The 23,807-nt window shown below is 35.6% G+C and overlaps 1 protein-coding gene across 1 annotated transcript in view; it reads left to right on the top strand.

The window, feature by feature from the left end:
* Positions 1-23,807, top strand: part of GRID2 (glutamate ionotropic receptor delta type subunit 2) — a 1,698,202-nt gene that overhangs the window by 1,092,485 nt on the left and 581,910 nt on the right. The window contains exon 8 of the mRNA XM_027837543.1: positions 19,884-20,003. Within this exon, the coding sequence (XP_027693344.1) occupies positions 19,884-20,003 (120 nt within the window). The remainder of the gene's footprint in view (positions 1-19,883; positions 20,004-23,807) is intronic.

Here is a 23,807-nt window from a genome sequence, read left to right as displayed (position 1 = left end):
GAGAGAGAGAGAGAGAGAGAGAGAGAGAGAGAGAGAGAGAGAGAGAGGGAACAAACCAGAAAATATCAAATAATTAAAGTTTCTTGTCACTACTCTACCAGGGCTCTCTGCCATGTTTATGATTTGATTACCTAACTCCTCATCTATTTCCTTTCTGTCCATGTGACAGAATGGATGAGTGTTCCTCCAATGATGATATTTCTTCTGTTTCTGATTTCATTAATCTTCACAAAATGCTCTTCAAGATGCTTACTCTTATCTAAACTGTTCAAAGGAGGGAAGAATATACATACCCATACAACTGAGTACAGAAATATATTTTAATCAACAGGGAAACAGGGGGAAAGGGGAAAAGCGGGAATTAGAGGGGGGATAGATTAATGGAGGAATTAGTCCTAAGCAAAACCAATTCTAAGGATGCACAAAAATATTTATAACTCTTTTGGAAGTGGCAAAGAATGGGAATATAATATTATTGTTGTTCAGTCATTTTTTTTTTTGTTTTTTGGTTTTTTTGGCTTTGTTTTTTTTTTTTTTTGGCTAGGCAATGGGGTTAAATGACTTGCCCAGGGTCACATAGCTAGTAAGTGTTATGTGTCTGAGGCTGGATTTGAACTCAGGTCCTCCTGAATCCTGGACCAGCGCTCTATCTACTGCACCACCTACCTGCCCCATTCAGTCATTTTTCAGTTGTGTCTGACTGTTCATGACCCCATATGGGGTTTTCTTGGCAAAGGCATTGAAATGGTATGCCATTTCCTTTTCTAGTTCAGGGTTAAGTGACTTGCCCAGAGTCACACAGTCACATAGCTAGTGTCATATTTGAACTTATGCAGATGAGCCTTCCTGATTCCAAGCCCAGCACTCTATCCATTTCTCTACCTAGCTGCCTCAGGGAAATAAAGAGGGGCCCATAAATCAGGGAATGGTGGAACAAGTTATGGTATAGAAATGCGATGGCATACTCTTCTGCTGTAAGAAAGGATAAAAGGGATGGCTTCAAAGAAACCAAGAACATCTTATATAGACTGATGCAAAGTGAACAGAACCAGAAGGATTTATACAATGACAGCATTATAGTAAATGCAAACAACTTTGCAAGAATTAGGAACTCTGATCTGCCTAATGACCAATCACAGTTCCAGAGGACTAATGATGAAACATGCTATGCACCTCCAGATAGAGAGATGAAGGATTTGGAGGGCAAAATTAAATATATTTATTTTGGACATGGCCAACGTGTACATTTGTTTTACTTGCCTGTAATTGTTTGTAGTAGGGGATTTGTTTTTCTTTCTACCTCAATGTCAGTGATGGGTAGGGGAGAGGAGAGTAAGTGGATTTTTGCCCATTGTAATGGATCCTATCAGTAAGTTTTTTATTATTTTCCTCATTTTTTGTTTATTTGTTTGTTTAATCGGGGGGTAGAGGGGAAGAGAGACAAGTAGCTGGAAGAATAATGAAAGGACTCATGTAGGAAGGAGGGAGTGCTTAAGCTGAATTTTGAAGGAAACTAGAAAATCTAGTGATTGAGGAGATGAATGCCTGGACTAATGCTGTGGCCTCATAAGTATAGAGAAGGGAATGGATGCAAGAGACATTGGGTAACTACAATGTATCAAGATGTAAAGTTCCAATGGTCTGGTTCAGTTTTCCCCTCAGTGTGACATTGTTCTACTCACCATTATCCAGACACAGTCAGATCATTTTTCTTCTTTGTTTTCACTTTGAAGCCTTTAGTTAAGCATTTTAGTGATTTTGTTTATTTGGTTCTTTTTGTTTTGTTTTGGTTTGATTTTTAAGAACACTATTGATCCTAAAAAAATGAATGAGAAGGCTTTCTAGAGACTGTTTTACTTTACCTCCTAGAAGGGCTATCAGCCTGAACTTTGGGCACTCATTTGGCCATGACAGAAACAAGGCATACACACACACACACACACACACACACACACACACACACACACACATACACACACACGCACATGCACACACACATGCATACACAAGTGATATCTGTATATATTTATATATGTATGCATATATATTTATATGTATATATATTATATATATACATATATATTTATATGTATATATATTTATATATACACATATATATATTTACATATATATATGTATTATATACACACATATTTCTATACAGACCATTGCAAAATTTGCTCAGCTTCTCCATACTTGCTGGAAGCTCAGTTCATTTTGATTTTTCCTTGTTGCTAGTAGTTCTCTTAGATAACTGCTGTAGCAAACTGCTTTTGGGAGTTGTGTCAAATTGCAAGTTTTCCCTTACCTTCTTACTGCCAATGCCCACTTGCCTTATCAGGACTTCGATGGTCACATTCAATTCGTTTTCCCTTGTTTCACTAACTTCTTACCTTATCATAGAATCATTACATTTAGAACCGAGATGTCCTCTTTCCAACTGACTCCATTTATGGGTGAGGACACTGAAATAGGTCTATGTTGTGACTTTCCCAAGGTCAAACAGCTAGTTAAGTGTCTCAGGCTGAATTTGAACTCAGGTATTCCTGACTCACAGTTCAGTATACCACCTACATACCTCCCAAATTTCTTCTTCCTCCTCTTTTTTCTCAATCACTTTCTTTTCTTTCTTCTCTTCTCCCTCCCATCCCTCTCCCTTTTCCTCTTCCTTAATTCTCCTTCAGCTTGAGTCCTTCTCCCTCTCTTCAATACTCCCAAATTTCCTTTCCCCAAACTCAGTCAGGCTTTCTTTCCAATTTTATCACCCAACCCTCATCTTTTTCATAAACTTTCCCTTCGTCAGTTCAGCTCTTTCTAATTTGCCTGCCCCCATTCTACCACTAAAGCCTCAAGTAGAATCTAAGCATAGATTGCTTGACTGCATAATGTTGGAGATAACGGGAAGGGGAAATTTAAGAAAATTAAATGGGAGTGATGATGGTTTTCTAAAAATTTGTTTAAATTGTACAGAGCCAGTTTTCAAACACACACACACACGCACACACACACACGCACACACACACACACACTTCAGGCAAACAAAGAAGAAAAAAATTCTTAATGAAATGACTTTACCTTCTATTCTAGGGAATTTAATCAATTCAGAACCTGGCTTTTTCAGTAGATTATCGTCTATGTTTTTTGCTTCTTTACCTTCTCCTCCTCTGTCAATACCATCTACTGCTCTGCCTTCCTCTCTACTTTATTTTGGTGATCAGCAGTACTTCTTTCCATAAAGATGAATCTCAAATCCATTTTTATAGTTGCTATCATAAAAGTTAAATGGTACTATAACTATTAGCTAAAGACATTTTTGCATAAATTATCTATCTTATCTATCATCCTACATTTGACTTTTTTTTGATCCTATGTTTGAGAGTCAGCTATAATGCACACTTTTTTCCTAAAGAAAATTAGCATTAACAGCTATCTTATCAGAACAAATATTGATCTTCAAAGTGATACATTTCCATGGTAAAAATCTCATAAAGTGGTAAGATACTCTGAAATACTAAATCAATGATAAAAGATATGTGCAATAATAAGTAAGTCCTGACTTACATGAGATAAGATCTCTGCTATTGTGCATGCTAAATAATTTATTAAGAAAATAGGATTACTAGTTAACTTGGATGCTTGTTAACTTGTAATTTGTACACTTAGTCTTCTATATTTCCTTTATTACAATAAAAGTCAGTGTAAGAGGACTGACAGGTTACCACAACATATCATCTAGAGACAGTGGCATATTGACCCAGAATAGTATACTGTAATGGAGTAGTAGTTCGCCTGTTTGCCCAGATGGTGGATAGTTTCAAGAAAACAACAAGGTCCAATTTTTAGCAATAGTTAACAATTGCCATTCCTACACCTATCCATCCCACCCTTCACTACAGTATTGTGCCTGGAACATACCAAGTGCTTAAGATATGTTTGTTGGCTTACCATCTGAACTATTTTCAAGGTCACTGAGTCCAACCTCTTCAATGGACAAATGGAGAAACTGGAAAAATGAGGAAACTGGTACCTGGAAAGATTATCTCACTTTCCCAGGGTCACAGAGTTTCTCAGTGTCTGAGGCAGGATTCACACACAGGTCTTCCTGCCTAGTCAAAAGCTTCAATAAGAGAACAGAATTGAATATATGAACAAAAGGGGGATATTATGAATAAATGAAATAGAGGCAAGATATAGATTTTCCTACCTGTTTTTAGTGGGAGAAGATTATGAGTAAGCAGAGTAGGAAGGAAAAGACCCTAAGACAAATAAGGAGGAATTGTGAAGGACTTTTGAGGATTGTGAAAAAGGGCAGAGTTTGATTTGGGGAATGGGAAATTTAGAAGCACTTGAGGAAAAGGAAGAAGTCAATGTTTAGAGTTCAAAGAGTAGAATGACTGGAAGATGAGAAAGAAGAACAGAGGTGAAAGAAAGACCCTAGGAGAAGAAGGGGGAAAAAGGGCAAGAAAAGAAGCCATGAAGAAAGGAAAATTCACAGTCAGGAAGGAAGCAATCAACTCTCTGCCTCCCTTACTGGTAGATCTCACCTGACAGCCCCTGTGGATCCATCTTCTCATTCCTTCTTAGACAAGTAGCCACTTCCTCCTTTGAGGATCCAGCTACCTCCCATGGAAAAGACCCTCATTTCTCTGCCTTACCCACACAGATTAAATGATCCTTTCTCTGGGTGACATTTTTCTAATCCTTCCCCCACCACCCACCCCCAACACGTTGTTGTTGCTGCTGCTGCTGCCAATATAGGTCAGAGTACCTCACTGCCTCTTCAGATACTTGCTTTTTGTTTCAATTTTTTTTATTTAGCATACATGTAAAAACAATTTTTAACATTCATTTTTAAAACATCGAGTTCTAAATTCCCTCCTTTCCTCCCTCTCCACTTCCCCTCATTGAGAAGGCAAATATTTTGAAACAGGTTATACCTGTGTAGTCACACAAAACATTTCCATATTAGTCATATTGTGAAAGAAAACAGAACAAAAAAAAACCCTCAAGAAAAATAAAGTTAGAAAAAGTATGCTTCAATCTATATTCAGAAACCATCTGGGGATGGATAGGATTTTTCATCTTAAGTCCTTCAGAGTTGTCTTGGATCATGTATTGCTGAGAATAGCTAAGTCATTCACAGCGGATCATCAGACAATATTGCTGTTACTTTGTACACAGTATATTTCACTTTGCATCAGTAAGTCTTTCCAGGTTTTTCTGAGAGCATCCTGCTTATCATTTCTTATAGCACAATAGTATTCCATCATAATCACATCCCACAATTTGCTCAGCCATTCCCCAATTTATGGGCATCCCCTCAATTTCCAATTCTTTGCTACCATAAAAAAAACTTTTAAATATTTGTGTACATATAGGTCATTTTCCCTTTTTTAAAAAATCTCTTTGGGGATATAGTCCTAGTAGTGTTATTGCTAAGGCAAAGGGTGTGCTAGTTTTATAGCCCTTTGGGCATCGTTCCAAATTGCTCCACAGAATGGTTGAATCAATTCACAACTCCACCATCAGTGCATTAATATCTCATTTTTCCCCTCACATCCCCTCCAACCTTTGTCATTTTCTTTTTCTGTCCTATTGGTCAATCTAATAGGTATGAGGTAGTACCTCATAATTGTTTTAATGTGCATTTCTCCAATTAATAGTGAATCAGAGCATTTTTTCATCTGAAAACTGTTCATATATTTTAATCATATATCAATTGTAGAATGACTTATTTTTATAAATTTGACTTAGTTTTCTATATGTTTGAGAAATGAGGCCTTTAACAGAGAAACTTGCTTCAAAATTTTTTCGGTTACTGTTGCTAAGTATCTTTCCTTCTAGGCAATCCTCCTTTTTATTCTATTCTCTTTCTCCTTTCACCCTGTGCTGACTCAAAAGTGTTTTGCTTCTGACTACCCCCTCCCCCAATCTGCCCTCCCTTCTATCACCCCCCCCTTCTCTTATCTCCTTCCGTTACTACTTTCCCTGTAGGGTAAGATAGATTTCTATACCTAATTAAGTGTGTATGTTATTTCCTCTTTGAGCCAATTCTGATGAGAGTAAAGTCCACTCATTTCCTCTCACCTCCCCCTTCCCCTCCACTTTAAAAGCTTTTTCTTGCCTCTTTTATCTGAGATAATTTACCCTGCTATACCTCTCCCTTTTCTTTTTTCCCAGCACATTTCTCTCTCACTGCTTAATTTTATTCTTTTTAGATATCATCTCATCATATTCAACTCACTCCTGTGTCCTCTGTCTAGATATACTCCTTCCAACTGCCCTAATAATGAGAAAGTTCTTACGAGTTACAAGTATCATCTTCCCATGTAGGAATGTAAACAGATTAATTTTATTAAGTCCACTATGATTTCCCTTTCCTGTTTACCTTTTTATGCTTCTCTTGAGTCTTGTATTTAAAAGTCAAATTTTCTATTCAGCTCTGCTCTTTTCATCAAGAATGCTTGTAAGTCCTCTGTTTCATTGAATGTCCATTTTCCCCCTGAAGGATTATACTCAGTTTTTCTGGGTAGGTGATTCTTGGCTGTAATCCTACTTTCTTTGCCCTGTGGAATATTATATTCCAAGCCCTTCGATCCCTTATTGCAGAAACTGCTTTATCTTGTGCTCTCTTGACTGTGACTCTACGTTGCTTAAATTGTTTCTCTTTCTGGTCACTTGCAATATGTGCTCCTTGACCTGGGAGCTCTGAAATTTGGCTATACTATTTCTGGGAGTTTTCATTTTGGGATCTCTTTCAGGAGGTGTTTGGTAGATTCCTTCAATTTCTATTTTACCCTCTGGTTCTAGAATATTAGGGTAATTTTCCTTGATAATTTCTTGGAAGATGATGTCTAGGGCTTTTTTTTCTTTTTTGATCATGGCTTTCATTTTTTAATTATTTCTCCTGGATCTATTTTCTAGGTCAGTTGTTTTTCCAATGAGATATTTCGCATTGTCTTCTATTTTTTTTCATTCTTTTGGTTTTGATTTATTGTTTCTTGTTTTGTCATTAAGTCGTTAGCTTTCATTTGCTCAATACTACATTTTAAGGAATTATTTTCCTCAGTGAGCTTTTGTACCTCCTTTTCCATTTGGCCAATTCTATTTTTTAAAGGAGTTCTTTTTTTCTTCAGTGAATTTTTATGCCTCTTTTTTGATTTTGCCAGTTGTTTTTAAGGCATTCTTTTCCTCACCAGCTTTTTGTACCTCTTTTATCATTTGACCTACTCTATTTTTAAGGTGTGATTTTCTTCAGTATTTGTGTGTGTGTGTGTGTGTGTGTGCGCGCGCGCGTGCCTCCTTTACCAAGCTATTGATTTGTTTTTCATGGTTTTCTGCATCATTCTTATTTCTCTTCTTAATTTTTTCTCTACCTCTCTTACTTGATTTTCAAAATCCTTTATGAGAGCTTACATGGCCTGAGACCAATTCTTATTTATCTTAGAGACTTTGGATGTTGGAACTTTGACTTTATCTTCTTCTGATTGTGTGTTTTGATCTTACCTGTCATCATAGTAACTTTCTATGATCAGAATGTTTTCTCCTGTTGGTTGCTTATTTTCTTAGCCTATTTCTTGTCTTTTTTTTTTTTTTTGTTAAAGTAGGTCTCTGCTTTCAGGTCGGAGGGCACACTATCCCAAGTTTCATGGGTTTTGTGTAGCTGTTTTCAGAGATACTTCTAGGCCCTGTAAGTTTTCAGTGCTTCCAAGGTGGTATTATCTAAGGAAAGGTGTGTTTACTACCCTCCTGGCCTGTGCTCTGGTCTGTGAATGATCACAAGCACTCTTTTCTGCCCTGGAACTGTGACAAGGGTTCCCACTCCTCTGCAGCTGTAAGCTCTGACATGCTAGTGCTCCTTTTCACCCTGGGACTGCCACCCAGGACTGCAGCACAGATCTGAGTACAGGCAAAGCAACAGAGCCCTGTCCTCAGTGCCAGCAAAGTGCCCTGTAATCTCCTTCTAACAATTGTTCAACCGTCTTACCATCTGTGGGCTGAGAGCTCCGGAAGCAGCTGCTGTGGCTGCTAATTCAGTGGCTTTCAAGGCCTGCTCCTGGTTTACTGGGGCTAGGGCTGGTGAACTGTGCTTCCCTCTCACCCTGGTGTGACAGACCTTTCCTGTTGACCTTCAATCTAAGTTGTCTTTGACTTGAAAATTATTTCACCCCATTCTTTTGTGGGTTCTGCTGCTCCAGGAATTGTTTTATGGCATTATTTAAAGGTGTTCAGTGGGATTTTGGGAAGAGCTCAGGCAAGTGGCTGCCTTTTCTCTGCCATCTTGGCTCTACCCCTCTTTTTATTTTTAAGAAGCATTTTATTCTCTGCAGGAAATGATGAGGCATTCATGGAAACCTTTTAACTTTCCTTCTAGGAAGGAGATCAGCTAGCCTTTCAAACAAAGATAACCATCGCCTGATCCTGGGGAAACTTTAGCCTCTGCACACTCTCTTGAGGCCATTATAAATTTGTTCTCATTCCCTTCAAATCTTAACACTCCCTCCTTCAGTTCTAGAATTACTTTTTGACCCCTAATGTGTCTCCCCCTCCTCTACCTTCGGTCCTCTTTCATTGGATCCCACCCCTCTCTTTCTGCTTCACCTTCCCAAATCCTTCTAATTTCACCAAAAAGCAGTCTTCATAAAAAAGGCCTTCATAATTCCCAAACCTTTCACAATTCTTCTTACTCCTCTTTCCCTTCTTCTTCCTCTTCTTTCTTCAACTTTATAACATGCAGAGAAAGGCAAGTTATCTCTCAAGTATGTCTTTAGGAAATAAAAGAGATCTAATTTTTTTTCCAACGTGAGACTACTCCCTACCTCACTCTTTTTGGTCGTCCATGTGGTTTCCAATGATACTAGAGAGAATCTAGAAAACCCTAAAGATTATGAAGTCATGGTCTCAAAACAAGACCTTAGGGACAGAGGTTATGAGTTTTCATCACTGCTATCAAATGAAGGCAAGAATTTCTCTTCAAAAGAGAAGTCAGATTTTGTAATTCAACAGCTAGTCCAAAAGATGGTATCTGAGAACAGAATTTAGATTTTTAGTCCATATCTTAAAATATAGGAAGTACAGACTCGGCCAGTGACCTAAGAAAGTTCGATATATTTTTCTGGAATCTTATAAATCTGATCAAATTGCAAAAGGATGGGGGTGGGGGGAGAAAGGGTGTGTGTGTGTGTGTGTGTGTGTGTGTGTGAGATTCAGTCCTGTCTGACTAGTCATGACCCCATTTAAGGTTTTCTTAGCAGAGATACTGGAATGGTTTGCTATTTTCTTCTCCAACTCGTTTTACAGGTGAGGAAACTGAGGCAAACAAGGTTAAGTGAGTTGCCCAGGGTCACACAACTAGTAAGTGTCTGAGGCCAGATTTGAACTTAGAACTTATGAAGATGAGTATTCCTGACCCCAGGCTTGGCATTCTATCCACTGTGCCACCTACCTGATTATGTGTGTGTGTGTGTGTGTGTGTGTGTGTGTGTGTGTGTGTGTGTATGGTTTACATGGGAATAGTAAGGAGATGAGAAGATGCTGTCTTAATAATAATTGCTACCAGTAGCTGTTATTTATATGACCTTTCGGGTTTGCAAGTTCTTTGCTGATATTATCTCAGTCCATCCTTAACACAACCCTATGAGGTAGTTGCTCTTATTATAACATTTTAAGAATGAGGAAGCTGAGGCTGGAAGAAGTTAAGTGACTTGCCCAGGAGTAACAGTGAGAGAGTATCAGGGGCAGGATTTGGGAAGTTGGGAAAGAGTCAGGACTTGGAGAGAGCTCTGATCCTCCTATGTAGCCTTATTTCTCTTAGCTTCAGCTTCCTCCTCTATGACATGAAATCAGTCAACAAGCATTTATTCAGCACCTACTATGTGTCAAGAACTGTGCTGAGATCTGAAGATACTCAAAACCACCAAAGACAATTGCTCTCAAGGAGCTCACAGTCTAAGGGGGAAGAAAAGAAGCAAACAACTGTTTGCAAACAAGATAGAGATAGGATCAGCTGTACGCTATCTCAGAGGGGATGCACTCTGGATTTAGCTGTGACTTGAAGAAGCCAGAAAAGCCAGGAGGCAGAGCTGAGAAGGAAGATGATTTCACTTGTGGATGACTGCCAGTGAAAAGACACACATTCCAGAAATGCAGTGTTCTGCATTGCAGAGTCCTTGCAGTGGAGTAGAATGGAAGAAGATTGGGAAAGTAGAAAAGGGCCAAACTGTGGAGAGCTTTCACAGTGAAATAGAGAAATTTATATTAGATCCTGGAGGTAACAGGAAGCCACTGTATTTTACTGAGGCAAGAGGGGTGTGTGTGTGATATGGTTAGAACTGCAGTTTAAGACGTTTGCTTTGGCAGTTGGGTAGAGTATGGACCAAAATAGTTAAGTGGGTAGAGAAGATCCTAAAGATCCCTTATGACAGTCAATATGTCTATAAAGTAGGCTAAGTATGATTTGGCCTGAAAAGATAATGAAAAAAAAAGCCCTAAAAATTAGACAGAGTCACTTCATAGAAATTTGATGAGGAAATGCCTTGGGAAGTCAATGGAATCTTTTAGCAGAGAAGATTCGGTGTTAATATTCAGATTCTCAGATATTGGAATCTTTGACCTCGGTGAATAAGTAGAAGAATAGAAACGATGACAGATACTCAGCAGAATTGGTCTATATTCAACCTTCCAATTATTCTCCAACCTGCTCTGATACAGTATTACTGTTAGAGAAGAATAAAGAGGACTAATAGATTAGTGAACATGAATATGTTGAACCAAATATAAGAGGACCAACCCTAACTGATCGAGATATTTCATACATGGAATACTCATTGTGTGTCATGTGTATTTAGGAAAGCCATCAATAAGAATTTATATTTGACAAAAGCCTTTTATTTTTCACTTGTCTAGTCCCTTCATAGGGGGAGGGGGCGGGAAGGAATCTTTTATTTTACCTTACTTGCTCAATTCCCCATCTATGAGTATTTTTCTTTGCCTAGTAGCAAGTATCTACCAATGGTTCTGTTCCCCCAACTTCTGATCATGATTGTCTGTTTCTAACATCTCCCCGCTATAACCAGGGGACTTGCCCCTGCTTACTCCACAATCCTCCTTCATGATGACTAATGTTGACCTGATGATCTACCTTTGATACATGTCTATGCTTTGTACCCTTCTATTTCTGGAACTCTTCAAGTTATGGATAGACATAAGTGTTAATTGTTAGTCAATATCTAAATTTATTCTGATAGCAATTGTGAGATGGTTGGAAAAGGAAGAAAGTCCAGATAGGTGATAGCTGCAGAAATTCATTCTAAGAAGGGGGCAGGGCTCAGAGTGGCAACAATAAATATCAATGGAAAGGGAGAATTCCAAGAAATATTGAAGAAAAAAGACTTCACACACCTGGAGGATTGATCGGGTGTGAGGAGTTAAGGAGAAGCAAAAGTCAAACTTTGAGATTTCAAGCCTACAAGACAAAAATAACAGAAGTTCTATTATCAAAAATGTGTAATTTGGGAAAGGGAAAGAGTATAAAGGGAATTACAAATTTGATATTTAAAATGTTAGGTTTTATGTTACCATGCAACAGCCTCATGAAAATATCCTTTAGAGAGTAAGAAATACAAGCTTGGAACATGGGTGGGAGCTTGGATTGTGTAGATTTGAGAGTTATTAGCATAGATAGTTGAAATAGATCATACTGACTGAAATAAAATCAGAAACTGAGCTATTTTGTGATGTGACTAAAATTCAAGGTGGATTGAATCCAGGCCAGAATTCTGAGAATGGAGAAAATAGGTAACAGGATATATGTTGTGAAAAGCCCAAAACAGGGTTGATGCCAATAAACTAAACATATTAAAGTATGACCTAAATTGCCATCTGTTGAGGGAAAGAAACATCTGTCCTATAGGGCAAAAGCTGAAGATTGGAAATTTCTAATTAATTTCAAAAGCAAGCATTGCAATTTTAAAATAAAGTCTCAAGCCTTAATGAGCTTTTTTTTCCCAGTAAAGTTATTCCAAAAAGGAGAAATAAAAGATAATAATATTACAAGAACTAAGGAATATAGCTTCCCCAGGAACCATCACAGAACAAATTAAAGTGGGACTGTGCTTAAGCCACATAAGCTGGTGAAAACTTACACCATGTTATTGCATGTATCTTTTCCCTAAGCATCTTTTCAGTCACATCTACTTAACTTGGGACAAAAACAAGCAGGAGAGGTAGTATTGTAAGATGTAAAGATCACAGGCAAGGGAACTGAATTCTTATCCCATCTCTGGCATGAAGTAGTTATATGATTTAAGTCATTTAACCTCCATGGGCCTTGGTATCTTCTTTTGTAAAACAAAGAAAGGGTTGAATTAAAATATTTTTAAATAACCCTTTCTACTTTAAAATATTATGTATTGTCACCATCCTATAGAAAAGCAAGTTACATCCTTTTAATCTTATTTATATGTTGCCATATGGGTTCTGATTCTTAAACATTTATTGTCAGTAATGAACAAAGCTTTCATTAGGAAGATGTAGTCAGTCACTCAGTCAATAAACACTGATTTAGTTCTTATTATGTGCCAGGAACTAAGCAAAGTAGTAGGGGTACAAAAAGAGGCAAAAGACAGTCCATGCCCTCAAGGAGTTCACAGTCTAATGGAAGAGAAAACCAGAAAACAAATATGTATAAACAAGCTATATTACAGGAAAATAGAAAATAATTAAGAGAAGGAAGGCTCAAGAATTAAGAGAGATTGGGAAAGGCTTCTTGCAGAAGATGAGATTTTAGTTGGGGTTTAAAGGAAATCAGGGAAGCCAGTAAGTAGAGATGAGAGGGAATACATTCTAGACATGAGAGACAAGTCAGAGGGAAAGTCCAGAGCCTGGAGATGGAGATGTATGGATCAGGGGATAGCAAAGAGGCCAATGTCATTGGACTGAAGTGTACATGATGGGAGTAGGGTAAAAGACTAGAAAGATAGGAAGGGGATAAGTTATAAAAGCATTTTAATGCTGAATATAAGAATTTGTTTTTGTTGTTGGAAATTATGGGGAATCCCTGGAGTTGATTAAGTGGGAGAATGACATGATTAAGCCTGAACTTTAGAATAATCACTTTGGTGGCTAAACTAAAGGATGTATTAGAGTGGGGAAGGGCTTGGGGTAGGCATATCCACCAGTAAACTATTGCAATAATCCAAAGATGAGGTGGTAGCATTATCAGAGGAGAGAAAGGATATATTTGAAAGGTGTTGAAAAGGTACAACTGGCAGGCCTTGGCAACAGATTGGATATGGAGCTTGAGAGATACTGAAGATTTCAGGATAATTCTTAGATTCTGAGTCTGAAGGACTGGGAGTCATAAAAGACTGACAGTAAGAGGGAAGGTATGAGGTAGGGGGGGTTTAGGGGGTAAAGATAATGAGTTAATCTGGGGACATGTTGAGTTTAAGATGTCTACCCTACTTCCAGCTTGAGATGTCTGAAAGGCAGCTAGAGATGTGGTATTGAAGGTCAGCAGAGAGGTTAGGGAAGCCTAGGGAGATTTCAGAATCCTTAATATAGAGATATTAGTAAAATTCAATGGATTAATTAAATCCATTGGAGTTTGCTAGATGGAGATTCATCAATGTATTGGATTGGATTAATTAAATCTAATAAAGTTTGCTCAGTGAAGATTCAGCAAAGATATAGGGCCCATGTAAGTCACATTTTGAGATCCCACAACCCTAGGATTCAATTACAGATGAAATCTCATTAAAACAACTTCAAGGGCAGCCTTGAGGGGGGGTAGGGAGCAGAATTCATCAAGATGGCTAATATGTGGGGCCAAGATCAATCAACTCTGACTAGCTTACCTAAATGATAGGTTTACCGTGGAGGTATCAACATGAAATAACTATTTGATATGACTCACTTCTTTTTCAGGATTGAAAGAGATTTTTGGGAGACTAGAAAAATGCTTTTAAAAAATGTTTTGCTTAGTCAAGAGTGATAAACTGAAAATATTGTTCTCTAAGTCTCTTAAAGTTTTAAAAATATTAAGGGTTTGATAAGAAATATCAATAGATTGGGATTGGAACTATACGTTCATTGTTATAGGGAACTCTAAGAACATTCTTTTAAATAATGCATTTCAGGAACTTACCATCTTAGTGAGATTCCTGTTGCCTAAAGAAAGCACTGAGAGATTAAATGATTTACTCAGGGTCATATAGCTGATATGTGTCAGAAGAAAGACTTGAACTTAGATCTTTTTTGGATCAAAGGCCTATATCTATCCACCATGCCCCTGAGTTTCAAATAAATGGAAAAACAAAACAGAAACAAGAAAAAAACCAAGCACAGTATTATTTTAAAAACTGATAGAACACTAGTGATTACTTATTGTTTTGCATACTTTTTAAACTCTACAAAATCTTTGTGAAAATTACTTATCATATATCTTTAACGAAAATATTGAAAGGAAACAAGAAGATTTTTGCAAATGACATAGAAAGATTAGTAGGAAATAAATATGGAGTACCAAGAAGCTATTCCTTGACACATCTCTTACCATAGCTATGTCTAAAATAACTTTATGTTGAACTAATGAAAATCAATAATTATGCTGTATCAATTAATGGTGAGTAACTCCAACTATCAGATAAGGCTGCAGTAAAAAAAGGAAAACTATAATGAAAATAATGGTGAAGAGTGCATGTACCATAGCAATCTGGATTCTAAGCAAATCAACGACAGGGTAATTATAGAGCTAGAGTGATGCCCCCATTATCAAGCCCTCAGACACCTGACAATTTAGAACATAAACCTGAAAAATGAAGGGAAAAAAAAAAACTTGATTGCTTTGTTTTATTGACCAAAAGGAAGATCATTAGCTAGTGATAGCTATAAAAAACACCTCAACACCAAGGCATATGAGAGGGAAAAAAAAAAAACATAAAAGAAAAATGTTGGTGTGCAGGGGCCTGGAAAGATAAGATCATGAAAATGAGAGACAAACAGCAAAAGCAACACACAGATGGAGCTGTGGGGATATTTAGAAATGAATCACAGAATCATAAATTTATTGCTAAATGGGACCATATAAATCATCTAATGCAATGCCCTCATTCTGCATATGAGAAACTGGAGTCCAAAGAGTTTATGTGACTAGCCCAAGATCCACAGCATTTTGTTTTGTGCTGAGGGTCCTTCTAGCTTCCTTCCAACATTGTGAGGGTACCAAGGGGGCACTCTGGTGGTTCATCTGTCATTTCCTCTTCCTATCAGGCAATTTCTCGATGGTATCTTTTTATTATTTTGGTAGGGGTTTGGGAAGAGACTTATTCTCTCAAGCTGGAAATACAGAGACCATTCACAGACCCAATCCCACTGTTTATTGATCTGGAAGTTTTGCTCTGTTCCACTTCTGACCTTGGCTAGTTCATGCCTCCACCAGCAATCTGGTGGCCCTCTTCTCCTTAGGAACTCACCAGATTGGTGCTGGATATAATAAGCTTAACTTTACTGCAGCACAGAACTCCTGAGTTCAAGTGATCCACCAGTCTTAGCCTCCCCCTGGTAGGAGGGTTTAGAGGTAAGGGCCATCACAGTCAGCTTTGATGATATCTTTTACTTCTGAATTTCTTTTCTTCAAAAATTTTCATTGGTTCTATGATGCATCCTCATCACATTTATCACACACCTCTCATTATCCTCAGTGTGATGGTGATTGTTGGATTCCATTCCTTACAGACTAACAGCTACAGGTATTAAAAATAGGAGCCTGTGCTTTCAGAAAAAGCTTGGGGTCATTAAAAAAGTTTGAAGTTTTCCACAGCCTCCTCTACTACTGTACAGCTTTGTGACCAACCAGATGAATACACTGTCTGAGATACACGTACTGATAGATAAACTTTGTAGTTTGTCCATCCAAATACATGACTCAATCTAGAGATATTCTTCATCTGCATATTTCCTATGCATCTGATTAGGGTTCATTCTTTTGAATGGTCATATATCTTCCAAGAGGTTCATCAACTTTCTGGTGTTCAAGGCAGGCAGAGGATATTAACCACAGACCTTAATACTCAATGAGAGTTCCTCTTCAATTTGGCTCTGCACTAAATCTCTTCCTTCTAATGTTTATGATGAGGTAATTGTTTAATAGGGATATTTTGATCGTGTCTTTTAAGTATACATTAAAAGTCATTTAAGGCCTTGTTGGAAAAGAGCTTTTAAGTCAGAATTTTGCTCTACTGAATCACATGCTTTTTCATAATCAACAAATGATAAGCACAATGGGATCTTGTATTACCTAGATCTTTTAGTTAATTATGAAATAATAAAGATAGGTTTCATTATTGAATAGAGCTTTTAAATCTTTCCTGTTTCCAATTAATGTCTTCATCAAAAATGCCCTTGGTTCTTGTATAGATGATCCATAAAGTTTTGCATGAATGAGAGAGTGGCCAGAAAGATCAGTATCACAGAAATTGAGAGTTGGAAAGGACCTCAGTAGCTACCAGTCCAACCATTCCAAAAAAGGAATCCCCACTGTAGCATATCTAACAAATTGACATCTAACTTCTGCTTGACTACCTCCAAGGTAGGGAACCCAACCCCTCTCAAGACAGTTCATTTCATTTTTAAATAGCTATAATTGTTAGGAAGATTTTCTTGGTCCTGCCCTCTGGGGTCAGATAGAACAAACCTAATCCTTCTTCAGTATGACAGCCCTCCAAACACTTTAACACATTTATCCTGTTCTTTCTTAGTCTTTTTTTCTCTAGGTAAACATTTCTAGTTCTCCTAAGTGGTCTCACGGGACCTGAGCTCAGGGCTTATACCTACTCTGGCTGCCCTCACTAAGCACTCTAGCACATCAATGACCTTTGACCAAAGTAGAGTAAAGTAGAAGGACCACTTTCCTATTCCTGGAAGCCAAGCCCCACTTGATGCCAAGATCACATTAACTTTTGAGGTTGCTCTATCACACTGTTGACGCATATTGAGTGTATAGCTCACTAAAAATGCCAGATTGTTTCCAAAATAATTGATATCTAACCATGCTTACCCCATTTTATACCAATGAAATTGATTTTCTCTACACAGTGCAAGTTTTTATATTTATTCCTGTTCAACTTCACTTTATTAGATTTTTGGAAATTTGATATAACAAAAACTCTAGGAAAAAAGTAAAGTAAGCGTATCAGTAATAAAATGTCAAAATCCAAAAAAAAACTATTTATTTCTCTGTCATAACACTGGCTAGTACTTACTTTTATCTAAAACAGAGTTTTGAGGACTTTTGAGATAAAAGCAGGTATCAGCCACTGTTATGACAGAGAAACAAATATATTAAAATTGTTCCATTATTTACAGTGTCCAGTAAAACTGAGGATATTGGATAAACCCAAAAATTGATCTCAAAGGTTATAAAAATAATAATACTCATTTATATAGCATTATGACAATGAGCTTTTGGAGTCAAGAAGTGGCTTCAAGTCTTTCTCCTGATTCACATTGCTTTTTTGACGGTGATCAAGTCACCTAACATTGGTGCTTCAGGCAATTCTTCAAGACTAATTACAGATGAATTTCCCATATGCATTACTGAAAGGAACTCCATGTAAGATATTCTCTATGTAAATTAAATCCTTGACTACCCCATCTCCCTCAAAACACCCATCTTCCAACACAGAGTTTATGGGACTTGTGTGTATATATACACATAAACATACACATATAATATCTATATTATAACTCAGAATAACATTGTTATTCTGTTTAACGTACTAAGAATCCCATTGAAGAATGTTAATTTTTATTCCTTTTTCATTATTTTGTTTTTATTTTCACAAATAATGCTTTTAAAAATGTCTGTACTCCCACTTGCCTCCTCCATTTGCCACCTCCACTTGCCAATATGTTAATATCACCAAGGAAAGATACCTCCTCCTATATAACAAAAATCTCTGGGGGGAAAATGGAAATCAGTTTGTTAGAAATTATGTTTGTATCAACATCTTGTATTATATTCCATAAAAAGTTCCAAATTGAAATGCAGCCTAAATGCAAGAGACTGTAACATTTAAGAAGAAAAATAGAGGAGACTGGAAGGAGAGACCTTGGACCACTATGGATAGGTAGAGAATTCTGAAATAAATAAGGGATAGAGATGATCTTGAAAGCAAAAATAGACAATTTTGATAATGTACAATTAAAAATTCTTTCATGAACAAAATCATTATAGCTAAAATAAGCTGAGCAACTATAAAACGAAAGAAAATTTTCCCAGCATGTTGTTATAATAAATCTGATAGCCAATCACCAACAGATAAGTGGTAAAAGGATGTGAATAGGCAGTTTTCAAAAAAGGAAATGAAAATTATCAACAAACATAAGAAAATATGTTCTAAATATTATAATAGAAATGTAGATTTAAAAAAGTTTGGGCTTTACCCCATACCCATGAGATTGGCAAAGATAATGGAATATACAAATCATAAATGTTTGAGGTGTTGCGGAAAGACAGGCACATAACTTAAATGTTTCCAGAGCTACATATTAGTCCAACTGTCCTGGAAAGAAATTTGTTATTATTTTGGAGAAGTTGCTAGACTATATATACCTTCTGACACAGTAACAGTACTACTAGATTTATGCCCCTTGGAAGTGAAAAACTGAAGGAAAATTTCCATGTATGCAAAAATATTTATGCTACCCCTTTTTGTGTTAGCAAAGAACTAGAATAAAGTGCAATGATGAAACAAATTTTAGCAAATGACTGTTACAGAGTATTATTAATCCAAAAGAAATAATAAATATGAAACATTCAGGGAAACTTGGGAAGATTTGTGCGTATTAATGCAAAATGAAATGCACAGAATCAGCAAAACGATTTATGCAATAACCACAATAAAGTAAACATCATTGAAAGCTATCAGAACTCTGATCAATGTGGTGACAAATTGTGGCTTAAGAGATCTATTTTTGTTTGTTTGTTTGTTTTTGGTGAGGCAATTGGGGTTACATGACTTGCCCAGGGTCACACAGCTAATAAGTGTTAAGGGTCTGAAGCTGGGTTTGAACTCAGGTCCTCCTGACTCCAAAGCCAGAGCTCTATTCACTGCACCACCTACCTACCCCGAGATCTATTGATATAGCCTGTCTTCTTTCTCTTGGCTGAGATGTGATGAATTCTAGATTCAAAGGGAAGCAAATGATGGCATATGTGTTTTGCTTAACTGTATTTTGTTACAGGGTAGGATTATAAGTGGCAAATTGCATGGATCATTGGATCTGGAGTCAATAAGATTTGAGTTCAAATTTGAACCCAAACATTTAGCAACTATGTGACCCTGGGCAAGTCACTTCACCTCTGTCTATTGAAGTTTCCTCATTTGAAAGGCAAGGATAACAATAGTAATTACCTTCTAGGCTTGTTGTGAGGATAAAATAATATTTGTAAGCACTTTGCAAATCTTCAACATTATATGAATGCTATTACTGTTATTGTTATCACTGGACCAAGAGTGAGAATGTGGGAGTCATTAGAAGATGACCGTGATATTTACTTTCTATAATAAAACTTGCATGACTCAGTATAATTTATAAACAGTTTCCATAATTCAAGTAAATGTTCTGCACATATATGTATTACCAGTTTTCAAATGTGGGTAAATATAGTTGGGATTGACCAACTACAAATTCCTCAAAAAAGTATCAATAACATATTAACTTAATTTTTAAAACTAAAAAAAAAAAAACACCAAACCTAGCCATTCAGTTTAGCCCTTTTATCGGCCTTGCTGTTTCACAGATGGCAGCTTAGAAAATTCTTTAAATATTAATTTTTCAAAAACTTATGCCATTTCACTCTAATGTTTTCTATCCCTCAGGGAGGAATAAGTGGATTGACTGGTGATTTAGAATTTGGAGAAAATGGGGTCAATCCCAATGTACATTTTGAAATTCTTGGAACCAACTATGGAGAAGATCTTGGCAGAGGCGTCCATAAGGTAAGGCCAGACGCTGATAAGAATGATTTTGCCTAATGTTAACTGCAGCCGTGCTTAATTTATTTGCATCCACTATGGGTGAAGAACTTTGTGTAGTTTATATAGAGTTGCATGAGAGGAAGATTATTAGATTATTATCACAAGTTCTAAAGTATGATAGAGTTTATTTAAAATACAAGTTATTTATAGTACAAATTAAAATACAAGTTAGGAGATAGTTGTCTGAGTGGAAAAAATCTTTCATTTCATAGTCAGTCCTTTTAAAAATGATATTTTTTGTTGCTATAATGTATTGCTTCTGGTTTGTACTTTGTAGGATGTATAACACTGGAATGATTTCCCAGATAAATTTCATATAGTGAGAGTGAAAATTCATTTTAAAATGTGACATTATACTTTTTAGCTTCTATATTTGTCATGTAATAAATAGAAAATAGTCTGGAAGAACTGAATCTTTCTTATATTCCATGCTATATGTCTTATGCAAAAAATTGGAAAGTGGTTTCCAATAAAAGATGTTTCTTTAAATGATTTTATGGAGGAGAAATGTTACTCCTTCCTCCAAGAAAAATAATTTTTCTGTAGTTTTGATACATATATATGTGTGTAATCGAAAGTACAAAATTAAAATAAAATAAAATGATATGAAATGAAATAATTGAAGCTTATAAAGTATTCTAAGGCTTACAAAAATACTTTGTATATGATTTTCCTTGATCCAAGGCTATTTAAGTTGTATAGAGTTCTTAACTATACATCTCTAATTGTACAGAGGAGACTTCCATCAGTGTTCATAACCAGTTGTTTCTTCAAAATTCTGAGAGTAAAATAAGGATGTACTTAGGCAAAATTAAAGCAGATAGCACAAAGAATAAGAAGAGTAATAGCTTCCTAGGGAATCTTTGATCAACCACTGCATTTTTGGTACCATTACACTGAATAGTTTTGTTTCATGGAGGTGGGGAAACCAAAATGAAGATTTTGTGAGCATAATCAATTAAACAAAACTATCTATCCCTTAAATCAACGTTATTTTGATTCTATGCAAATTTGAAACTATGGCAATTGGACGAAAGGATGAACATTGATCTCTTGTAATATATGATGAGTTGGTTACTAACTAACTTTGGATACTAGAGCTGAATATTTAATGATGATAAACAGTAGAAAAAACAGATTTCTATTAGATTTTGATTTATATTAAGGAAATTTATTTCAAAGTCATGCCAGAAAAATCAAACTTTATGAACAACAGATAGTAACTAGTTAAAATGTGGGTATCAACTTTTTTATAATTATATAAGTCTTAAGGAAAGATGAATTATTTTCTAAATATGCAGTCATAATAACACTGACATAATGGTTCAAGTGTTAGAATAATTTCAAACTCAGGAAATGAAAAAAAATAATTATAATGTAATAAGGATGCATTGTTTTCTTGTAAATGACAAGTAAGTCTTTTCGTTGGTAAGTCTTTTAAGCTAATTACTTAGTGACATAAAGTAGTCTTACTACCTTGGGTTTGCCTAAGCAACAATGTAATGCATTTTATTTTAATAAAGGTGCCCTTTTTCAGAAGAATAAAAATTTTTAAATCATTTTAAATATATATCCTTAAATTAATTTTAATTCATAATGATATTTATTTTTTAAATGGACTTAGTGTTTTTAATTAACTTTAGTTGTTTTAAAGTGTGCATTCAGAGTTTTTCTACATTTTTGAGAGCCTTGTATATATTTGCAGATGGAGATGGAGAGGTTCATTCGAAAATAGTGTGATTTCTTCTAACAAATACATTAACATATGTAACATACTTTGAGACACTCAGAAAGAGAAAACTGTTCATTGCATAATTTTTCCAGACTTCAGAATGTTGTTATTAATCAAGTATGCTTCCTTGGAAAAGTATATAAACTAGAGTATGACTTAGTCCTTGTTTCTCAGTGTTCTCAAAAACAGTGGTCTTTCTACTGATGAACTGTCAAGTTGTCAATGCTTATTTATCCCTATGCCAGCAGCTAAATGTACACAGTGCCCGGAGGTTTATCACCTTGAACAGGGACACTGTCAGCTTTCAAAAACCAAGCAGGACTGTGTCTGGTCAGGACCTGAATGTGAAAGTGACAAACTCTTTGGGGCACCAACTGTCGAACTAAACTCAACTCTCTCAGCAACGAATAAGTAGAACTCTTTTTTTTTCTTCAGTTTATTTTTGAGAGTATGTGGGGAGGGAAAAAAAAATCTTGATTTTCCTTATTCTTGAGAAATAGCAGTTATTTCTTCTTTTGGACTTAGATTTTTTTTTTTTTTTTGAAGACAGAAAGGAAGATCTGTGATTTCATTGGTCTGGGGAACTTACATTGAGGAAACTGGCTCGACCAAAAAATATCAGCACCTCATCTAATACTTACAGTCTTAAAGAGTTGCTTGGAATACTGAAAAAAGTATATGATTTGTCTAATATCTCACAGTCAATATGTGTCACACCTCATCTCGTCAAGTAGATGGATTTTATTTCTCCTTAAATATTTTGAGGTTCATTCATAATTGTGTTGTGCTTTGATGTCTAAATGAATTCAGAATCCTTAGGAATGTGGTCTCTCTCAGTAGAAAGCACTTTCCTCTAATTTTATTTAAAAAAAATACCTTGCCAATGGGTTAGTACATTATGTTTTCTTGAAGATACTTCCTGGTAAAACTTTTAAAATTTCATTCTAGTTCATTTACTTTTAAATGTTTTATTTATACTTTTTTTTTACACACCAGTCAGTACTCAATACCCACTCCATCTTCACATTGTAACCTCTGTCACAAGGAAAAAGAGTTAAGCAACAATAAACAATTCAATGACCAAGTCTGTCAATCTTATTCTAATAATGTTATCTTTTCATTTTAGAAAGCTAAATGTGGACATAGTTGGAAATAGTGACTTTATTCCTATAATTTCTTAGGTTCTGTTAAAGGATTTTTTTCTGTATAAAATAATATGGTTATTTGATTTTTCTTATTTTAAATACACATAAACTATTATATTAATAGGCTTCCTAATGTTGAACTATCCATGAATCTTAGGTATAAATATAACCTTATCATAACATATTTTAATATATTATTTTGACTTCTTAGCTAATATTTTATTTAACATTTTTATTAATATTGGTCTACAGCTTTCTTTACTAATTCTCAGTTGTTTGGATATTTTGCAATACATATCTCAGAGAGAGTTTATTCAACTACTGTCTTTCTCCATTTTGGCAACAATTTATGAAACATAGGTATTATTTGTTCTTAAGCTGTTTGAGAGAGTTTATATAGATAAATAAATATTTAAATAAATATGAATATATGGGCATATATAATCGTCTGGACCAGATAACATTTCTTCGTATTTTCAAATTTCATTTATAACTTGTTCAATCTCTCTTACTGAAATTGTTTGTATTCTCTATTTTCTGCTTTATCAACTCACTTTTAAATTTTTTTTGTAAATATTCATACACAGAATTTAAGTTTTGCTGGCATTAAATTGGTTATAGTAGTTTCTGATAACTTTTCTTCATTTTCTCTATTTTTGTAAATTTTCCCCTTGTCATTTTTTATTACTTTTTTAAGAGTTTTTACCTCAATAGTGATTTTCATTTCAGTTTTGTTTATTTCCTCTTTGATTTTCAAAATTTCTAGTCTGTAATTTTAAGGATTATTATTTATTGATTTTTTAAAAAAAATTTTAGTTGCATACTCAATTAATTGGTCTTGTTTCCTCTCTTTTATTCACATCAGAAATCATTCAACAAGCATTTATT

This window comes from Vombatus ursinus, unplaced genomic scaffold, assembly GCF_900497805.2.
Source record: "Vombatus ursinus unplaced genomic scaffold, bare-nosed wombat genome assembly UNPS02014821.1, whole genome shotgun sequence".
NCBI lineage: Eukaryota > Metazoa > Chordata > Mammalia > Diprotodontia > Vombatidae > Vombatus > Vombatus ursinus.
This window is presented reverse-complemented; position numbering and strand designations above follow the sequence as displayed.